A 9,553-nucleotide genomic window follows, 5' to 3' on the forward strand; every position below is an offset into this window, starting at 1 on the left:
TATTACGCGCTATTGGATCACTAAAGATTGAACCTTCTCCAAATCCACCATTGTTCTACATCTTCCTTCTTGGTTAGATGCAGTGAGCTCTATGGCTGCCCGACTTTGATTCGTGGTAGTAGTAATGGTTTAAGCTTCATAGGTTAATTTAAGGTCTTAGTTCTTTTACGTAGATTGGATACATATCATGCTATATATGTATGTTTTTAAGTTGTTTGTGCGACTTTTAATTCGGAATTTTATTTTAAATTTTTTTGGTTTGATTTAAAAAAAAAAATTAAAAAAAATCTGTAAATGGAGATGATTGTGGAAATATCTCTACTGCACGTTGAACAATGCTTGCATACCAAGTAATCTAATTCCCTTTCTTTTTCTTTTTTTTTTCATAGCGTTGTGTTTACATAAACGATTAACAAATTAAACAAATACTATTTGGACATGATTATTCTGCAAGAACTCTCCAAGAGGAGGTCGCCCTTGTCTCAAATCCCATAGTGATCGTCGGAAGGTACCAAAAGTCAGTTAATCTAGAAACGCTGAAGGGTTGCCTTAGTGGTCAAGCAACAGTGATCATATCTGTCTAACTTTGAGCCTTGAATATGAGTAGAGATGAATGTTTTGCTGCGGGTAAAATTTGCAATTTAAGAGAAGAATTCGTAGGTTTTCGCTTGCAAGATGATACTCCGTAGGGCACCGATGGGTGCTAGAATCATCAGGGTAACTCCCAGTATAATGCATATCTGAAATAAAACTATAAGTCAGCACTATGAGTGAGCCCGAAGAACAAGTAATCGAAGCAAAAGAAAGCGCAGCATACCCAGTTTATGAACCAAGATAGACTGAAAACTCTCGGTTTGTAGATGGCGAGCCACATGATGCAGGGAAGCTGCAAATTAAGAGCAGCATTGGAAAGTTAAGCTCTATTTGACATGTTATCGAAGCGTTACTGCAAATTCGCAAACCTGAGGAAGGAAAAAGGGTACGTGTGTGTGTGTTTATGTAGGGAAAATGAGAGCATTGAATCCTTTAATTTGCTTACGAAGTATGTAGTTGGGGCAAAAGCAAATCCTCCAAAGAATCCGAGAAGGCCACCAAAGAAAGGGATGGCCATACCGACGACCATGGTAAATGCTTCCAAATTAAGAACACATTATATGGTCAGTACTGAAAATTAGCATGCAAATCAGGAAAGCACTTTGCAGTAGTGAGGAGAATTGTAAGCTAACTCAATTCACGTACCAACATATGTCGTGCGAGTAACGAAGCGAAGGATGAAAGAAGGCTCAAAGTTCATTTTCGTGACGAGAAAAGTTTCAACCATGTCAAAAACTCCCATTGCGAAAACTTGGTAGCTTCCAATGACATGGATCACAACAAACATGTTAGCCGCTGCAATTAGCCAGACAGGTTTTTCGAGTGAGATGAGGACGTTGTCTTCAACAGTGTTTCCGTAAATATAGTAGCCAACAAAAGATACAGGGAAGTAGCACAAAGCCACCACAATGTATGCCACAATCACTCCTTTCCACATTGGTCCCTTGGAAGGCTTCTCGGGTGTGGAAGGAATCGTTGCTTGGATCTCCAAAACGACGTTGTGGCCGGCATAGGCAAATGCTATCTCTCCCAAACCACTAAAGAAGTTGAAGACAGCTCCGGAATTGGATTTAGCTTTGTAGCTGTAGTCCACATCCGGTGCCTTCCCCCTGTGTATGGCAGCTCCCCATGCAATCGTTGAGTAACTGCATATGATCACAAACAAGATCCAACACAGGAATGGTAAGAAATCGGATCACAAGAAAAAGTAACCCTAAATTTTTGTCAAGGCCAAATGATTGTGCGCAGTAGCGTTTGAATAAACCTACGTATACATACGAACAAGCAAAACACTGTCCACTTCAGTTCGAATTATAAAATTTCGGGAATTTGGTTTGTAATTGGTCTCGATAGCATTACTTGGGAATCAAGAAATCTCTAGAATTAACGATACTAATTGGGGGATTTAATTAATTACCTCAAGGACATGACTGCAGCGGCAAGTGAGATACCAGAGACGGAGTTTAAGTTGGGGAGGTGGGAGATAACAAAGTGGACAGAAGCAAAAATAAAAATCCATAAGGTGAGTTTGATGTCTTTGCAGCTAGGGCAAATCACATCATGGAACTTCTTCAATGATTTTCCTCCTGTGACCATATAGACAATATTGACACCAACTTCCACAACTAGCTGTTGGGGCACCACAACCCAGAGCCCCAGCTTCTCCCCAAAGGCATGCTGTCCCAGCTCGTGGTACCTATCGAACCGCTTCCCCGGCACCATTTCATGCATCTCAACCATTTGCCATAGCGTGTATAGGGTGATGATCCATGACAGAAGCATGACAGCCACACCAGGACCCCTGTGATTTTAATTTCCCAAAAATGGAAAACCCCATTTAATTTTGTTAGGAATCAAAATTCTGTTTGAAATTGGCAGAAAGAGATCATATACAAAAATTGTAACTTTGTAACATTCAATTTGGAATGCATATGGCTAAATGAGGAGTGCCAGAATCGCTACACTACGGGTGTTAATTACAAGATTCCTAATCAAATTATGGGAATGAAAGTCATAAAACAAAACAAAGGGTAGTTTAGCGATGTTCACACTCCCGTTTTCTCCTTGTGCACTCATTTTCTTGTTTCTGCCCCTTGATTTTCCTCTGATTTATTCAGTCCGAAGGTTAGCGAAAATAACTTGCCATGAAACGAACGTATAGACATATACATACCATCCAAGCTCAGACATGGCATACGGAAGGCTGAGGACACCAGCCCCAACCATGGCAGTGACATTGTGGAAAGCCGAGTACCACCATTTGGCGTTCCTAGCAGAAGTGACCGGAAGCCAATCCTCAATTTTCTTCTGCCTCGCCTCTTCGGCTTCGATCGATGATTCTGCCATTCTCTCTCTCTCTCTCTCTCTCTCTCTCTCTCTCTTCTCACCAACAGATCGAACTCATAAATGGCAGAAAAATGGGACGATGATAGCATAACTTACACAAAGCCATGACCTTTGTTTATATACTAGTCAGTAGAATGCAAGAATGCCCAAAATAGCAAACGCGTTGGCCAGATTAGGAAAAGGAAAGCCTTCTGTTTAGGGGGAGTCTTTGATCTGGATGACAGTATGGAAAATTACCACCAAGCCCCCATTTTCTCACTCCTAGTCCTAGACAACTTGCTCTAGCAGTAAACTCCAGAGGGTTCAAATGTAAAATTACCTGTGAAAGCCAACCCTAAGTCCCTCCAGCCTAACGGTCTCCAAACTCCTGGGGGGACTTGACCTCTGAGACCCTTCAAACATGGTTCCAGGGGGACCATGTCCTTGTCTTTAAGACAGGCTCCCACATTTCTCTCTCTCTCTCTCTCTCTATCTCTCGAGGGCATCCCATCCACATACTATGCTTATCGGTGGCATTATTTTGGTGATCTCAACTCTTTTATTTATTTATTTATTTTATTGTTATTAAGATATTTTTTGAATAGGTCGAATCCACAATCTATCATAATCTAAACTGCTAACCAATCATAACCCTAACTCATTTTTCGTTTATGTTTAATAACTAGGACATAACTTATGTCAACGTGTCATGTCGAGAGCGAACCTTGAGTTCCGCATTGACTTTGCATCCTCCTATTTGTAATTTGGGAAATTTGGGTAACTGAAAAATGGAAAAAGAGAAGAAAGTTGAATGCCGTACGAAATTTCTTCTGCCAGATGACTCCTGTAAAGAGGAATTCTGGCCGGTGTATCAAGTACACATCATGTTACAGAAAACTAAGAAATCAAATTTGTGGACGGAAACAAATCAGCGATATATGTTAATGCGAAAATGACAAACATCTTGAACATCACCTTTACGTACGTGATCTGCTTTAGTGTTTGTGATAATCTGAGTTTTAAGTCGATTTTACAGAATCGTAGAGCAGATTGTGGTTGTTAGCAGTAATCTGATATCGAAAGCTTTACAGAGGTATGAAAGACAGAAGCGAATTCAAAGCATCCGCGAATATATTCATGTCTCTAACCAATAGTTTGATGAAAAGAAAAACGAGAACAGCAGGGAAAACACAATATGCACAGATACTATAAAACATGTAACCCTTTAACATTTCTTGAACATTATTCAGACAACTTTTACAACTGGTATGAAACTATGCACATATCCACAAAGATTATAAAAATATGTGATCGGTAAGGAGGGAAAGGATAATAAAGAAAGAAATGTATCGATAAAGAAAAACTTTTTGAGAACTCACCACAGTTCTAATCTATCTATAGGCCTAAGCAAGAACACCAACCCGTTTATACATTCTGATCAAGTAACTAGAGGACCGGAGTGTTTGTGACTTTGATTCGACCAAGTGGAGCTAATTGATTCGTTCACATCCAGGCCTTGCGCGCCAACAGACAAATATTGGTTTATTAACTTCTTACTGAGGGAATTATGTTTGAAGCTCGCTTGTGGATGTGGTGGTTTGCCATTTGAGCTAGAGGGTCCCAAAATGTCAACACCCTTCTCTTTGTCCATGAAAGTAGGGGAAGACAGTGACTCAGCTGGAAAAGCCAAATGAGGCCTTGCCTGAATCACACCGTGTGATAAACCAGCAGTAAATTTCATTTTAGTGTATGGGCTCGGAAGAAAACTCCTTACAGAAACTGTCCCTTTGTTGTTTGGGAGGGAGGAAGATTTGGCATACATCTGCCGAAGAGGGATTGGATTGTCGTCCAAATCTACGCAGGTGCTAAATGACTCCACAGAATCATTATCTCTTAAGTATATGCTAGATTCCTTTTTTTCTTTCCTCCTCCGCCATTGAAGAAGAAACTTGAGGCGCCTTGCAGCATAAGTTACAGAACTTGACTTCTTATTGTTTACTGTGTTGGGTGAGCCAAACTGTCTTAGCTCACCTGAGAATGTGTTGAATTGCACGCCTGACTGATCGCAATTGGCATCAGAAGCATTGTCAATGCCCGTGCATAAGAATATCTCTGCATCAGGAATTCTGAAGGAGGTTCCCGGACTGCCTCCAATACCCTGCATTCTCAAATGGGAAACAAGGGCGCTCCTTGCTTTACGGTCCTGACGATTGGAGATCCCTCCAGCTGAAATCAATTCCTTGATCAGAAGTTCGGACGAAGATGACTTTGGCCTTCGTTTAAGAATATCTAGAGGGGTCATGCCGCCAGAGTCACGGATGTTCAAATCAATTGATGGAACAGTGATGAGGAGTTCCACCAAATTAGATTGAACATTCTCAATTACAGCCATATGAAGAGCAGTTCGTCCATCATTGTTCTTAACATTAACAACGTCCTGCATGTTCGCAATATCACCACATACTAATTGCTTAATGAGCTCAATCTGTTTGTCCAGTGGCCGGAAACCAGGGCTTCTGAAACCAGACACTGCCAAATGCAGAAAGGTGTCTCCATAATTGTTTGATGACGTGGTTAACGAGGGAGATGCACGAATTAGGACATCCACCACAGCCAAGTGACCCCTATAAGCGGCCACGTGTAGAGCTGTGTTCCCTTGATTATCTACTATTGTGATGGTATCGAAGAATGCTATTATATACTCAACCACCTGCACGAAAGGATGATCAAACTTCAACATTAACATTGCAAGTAATAGTTCAATGATTAAAAGAAAGTACAAAAATCAGTCAGCAAAGACACTCTGCATGTTCATCAACCGATGAATGATATATTCACAGGTTCAAATCTTTATATAACCGAGCAAGAAAATGAATTAAACAGAAGAAAAAGAGACTTCCTTTCATGTATAGAAAGAGTATTTCAGTCAAGTTTTGGTGCCCGTGAGGACATTAAATTTGGTGAGCAGCCATCACGATGTTGAAGCCAAATAAGCACACACATAAACTCAAAAAATAAGAAAATAAGTGAAGAAAAATCTTTCCGTCTTCTGTAAACCTTACTAAGTATCACATCAGAGTAACTTCAATTACATCAACATTCTACGAAACGATACCAAAGTAACCGAATTCAATCATCTAACAAGGTAACAAGCATATATGTGACCTCACCTCAACCTGCCCTCTGCCAGAGGCTGTATGCAAGATGGTAGATCCCTGAGCATCTCTATAAGCCAAAACATCCTCACAATCCCCAAGCAGGTCCCTCAAAATCTCCAAATTGCCACCTCTAGCAGCGGCATGAACCGCCCGGTTCATCATTTCCCACTTGAAATCCGATGTAACATCACCCAACCTCTCTTCAAGTTCTCCATTACTGAGGCTAAACCTTGGAGACACTGAGAAATCAAGCAGCAGCCTGAAAACCTCAGAGTTCTTGCTCCTGGCAGCAGCATAGAAGATGTCAGTGACTCCATACTCTCCTTCTCCAAAAACAAGAAGAGGGTCTCTCCCCAGCAACTCCCTGACAAACCCTACATCGCCAGCCGAGGCCGCAGTGTAGAGAAGCCATCCACCGTAGCCGGCTCTGATGAGAGAGTTGTGTCCCCTCTGCATTTGGCATTCGTGGAGGAGCCTCTTGGCAACTTGTGACCGGCATTTGGCAACATCATCGAACTGAGCCTCGTCGTCCCAGACAGTTTCAAGGCGGCGGATGCGGCGCAATGAGGTCAGCTTGATGAGGAGGTTGGTGTCAAGGTGAAGAAGCTCACTGACCAAATCATATAAGCCATTGGCTGCTGCCCAATCGATTGGTGATGCATACCACCATTGGTCTCCGGTGCTTTCCCACCTTAAAGGGAAGTAAGATGGTGGCATTGTAACACAAAAAATGGCTACCAAATACTCAAATAGCAACTCTCAGAGGAATTTAGTCAAACACATGGAGGCAAAACACAAAACCCAGAAAAACAGAGCACGCAAGAGCAAATCAGAGATGAGACATAAAGCGAAAGTGGAAGGGCCCAAAAGGGTAAGAAAGGAAGTTCATTTTGATGTGGAAAGTTGCAGAAAAGCTAAAGATTTAAGCTTTTTATTGGCTTGAAGGTATAAAAACCAATGCAACTGAGTTTGTTGAACCCCAAAAAAAAAAAAAAAAAAAAAAAAAAAAACAGATGGGAGAAGTGACCCATCAACTGTATGAGAACAACATGCAGTTTTGGATCAAACCCAATAAATTTTGTACTGAGAAATTGAGATTGGAGGACTGGGAGGAGAAGATAAAGCAGGAAAGGCCACTGTTTCCAGATGAAGCTCTGGAGGTGAAAAGATAAGCAGGGGAGAGGAAAAGTGAGGAGATTATAGGAAGATAATAACAAAACAAGAGGAAAATGGCCACTTGATTTGATGGGGATTTTTGGAGGGTATTTTACTAACTTATATGGTGGAGGGAAAGTTACAGACAAAAGCATCGAATGATACAGATTAGCTTTGGGTCCCTGAGAGTCCAGTGCGGATTGAGAATTGAAGTGAGAGAGAGAGAGAGAGAGTGTTTTATAATGTTTGCATAGGTGACTGGTGACGGACCAAACTAGGAGAAAGTAGTTTGTTCAACTGTTTTTGAGGACATTTTTTATGAAGGGATAGATTTCAAACGACCGGCGGTGCCGGTTCAATCGACTCTTGGTAACAGCTGCTCGGTAGTCTTCCGTTCGCCCAAGACACACAAGAGTCAGTTTCACACATGCATAGCACTTACCCAAGAGTTGATCGTGTTAGTTGAGCTGGGTACTCCCGTCCCTTAATTTTAAGGAATTTTATCATTACTTTGATGTTATTTAAAAAGATCGTCATTTAGTACTACGGTCTGGTGGTATTCTTCTTCATTTGAAAGTGAGAGGTCTTACGTTTGAATCTCATGTTTGGCGAATTCGATACCAAATTAGGCTATCCATTGTGTGGTTTAGTCAAACTCTCCTTCCCTTTAGTGTAAAAATATTGATGTACTCATAAAAAATAAATAAAAATAAACAAGGGGTCAAGTAGGGCAGAAGGAAGGGTCGAGGGGTCACACCGAGGGTCGGGGTATACTATGGTAGGGTTGTCCTAATAATCAAGGTGTATAAATAGAAAGTTGGGAGGTTGGTTTTTAAATGAGAGGACAAAATGGCATGTGCACAGTTTGATTTGTTGTCGTTGAGAAACATGAATGCATGTATCCCCCATTTCACTACACGCTCATGAGAACTTCGGCACTTCATCGTTAACTGTCACTAAAGGCAATAATAAATTGGGAGTTCATCAAAAGTGGGTGGCAAGGGCAGAGTCAGAAAATTTCGTAAGTGACGGCAATAACTTTTGTTTCCTTTGTAAGCCTAATAGGGTGGACTAACTTCTTTTTCACTAATTAAGAGAACTGAATCGAAATTCGTACTAAGTTATAGTCTAAGGGTACGTTTTTACTCACTATTCTCAAATAGTGGTAATGGTCACTAACCTATTTATTATTGTTAAATGAGTTTAAATTTTGAGAAATTATAGCTAAAAGAATGGCTTTGTCGCTTGGTGGGTGGTCATAAAGGAAGAGTCATAAGAACTTTTTTTAATTTATGAATACAGACAATGTCCTTAGTTGTTAGAAAGAAAAAAAGTTAAGAAGAGTTTCAAAGTAAGTTAGTACCAATAGAATAGTTGGAGGGTAACATGGCTTAGCAAATTAGTGTGGTGCTCCAGTGCAGCTTTAATTCACGTTCATTTTATTGTTTGTTCAAAAAAAATATTAGTGGATCACAAGACAAGTTTAATTAAGTGAAATTCATATAATCTTTATTTGTTTATTTGAGATAGAGAGATGGAAAGATGAGTTAGGGTCCACGTGATCCAACAATATCTCGAAATGCAGCGTCACCTTCTAACAAACAGTCAAAAGATTCGTCCAGGATAACAACGACAAATGCAAACCAAGAAACGGATAACCCCATCTATGTCTAAAATTTCAATGAATTTAGCAAGTTGTCCAAGTTAAGGCAATCCTTAACGACCTAAGTGCGGCGTCTGTAGCACTCTCCCCCAATGCAAACAAAGCCGGCGTGTCCAGAAACAATTTCACCGGAGATGATGTAGAAGCTGAGGTCTTTCACTCGGTGTAAATTCTTGATGGGATTTCACCACTACAACAATAACCCAGCCTTATACAATCATACGACGCCATTGTGCTAAGTTTTTCGTTAGCTTTAAGTACTCCATATATTTTTTATGGTCTCTTTCAAATTCTTCCCGAGTCTTCTTCTACACTTTCACCACAAACCTTCTCGTCATAATCGCATATTCTAACCGAAGCATATAAATCTTTAATTCACAAGTCCAAACCATCATAACCGAATTTCTCTGTTGCTAAGGAATAAACCACCTTAGCTAGCATAGCTGCAATGATCTATTAAACTTAGCATAATAAACTTACCGCTACCCTACAATATATGTTTGCCAACCCGACAAGAATCAGGCTTGAAATCAAACACCGTTAATTGTCTTCGGGTTGGCAAACATCACAATGCTTATGCTAACAAAAGAGAATAATAGCAAGCAGAATAACAAACAAGGAATCGAGGGTAGAAGCAAAGTAAGAGAACCACATTCCA

The 9,553-nt window shown here is 40.6% G+C and overlaps 1 protein-coding gene and 1 pseudogene across 1 annotated transcript; both read right to left on the bottom strand.

Moving 5' to 3' along the window:
- Positions 1–522: 522 nt before the first annotated feature.
- On the bottom strand, positions 523–2,940 carry LOC137738428 (lysine histidine transporter 2-like; annotated as a pseudogene).
- A 1,183-nt stretch (positions 2,941–4,123) lies between these two features.
- LOC137737477 (uncharacterized) lies at positions 4,124–7,441 on the bottom strand. The gene is made up of 2 exons (XM_068476969.1): positions 6,090–7,441; positions 4,124–5,629 (listed from the first exon to the last, which is right to left on the bottom strand). Exons 1-2 carry the CDS (start codon positions 6,792–6,794, stop codon positions 4,358–4,360), a joined length of 1,977 nt encoding a protein of 658 aa, XP_068333070.1. The 5' UTR covers positions 6,795–7,441; the 3' UTR covers positions 4,124–4,357.
- Between the last annotated feature and the right edge of the window lie 2,112 nt (positions 7,442–9,553).

Source organism: Pyrus communis, chromosome 6 (assembly GCF_963583255.1).
Source record: "Pyrus communis chromosome 6, drPyrComm1.1, whole genome shotgun sequence".
NCBI classification, from domain to species: domain Eukaryota; kingdom Viridiplantae; phylum Streptophyta; class Magnoliopsida; order Rosales; family Rosaceae; genus Pyrus; species Pyrus communis.

What these genes read in the sequence shown, in the direction of transcription:
- LOC137737477 (XM_068476969.1), bottom strand. Translation starts at nt 6,794, where the DNA reads ATGCCACCATCTTACTTCCCTTTAAGGTGGGAAAGCACCGGAGACCAA. An exon ending in CTGGCAGAGGGCAGGTTGAG is followed by an intron (nt 5,630 to 6,089) that starts GTGAGGTCACAT and finishes CCTTTCGTGCAG; the next exon opens with GTGGTTGAGTATATAATAGC.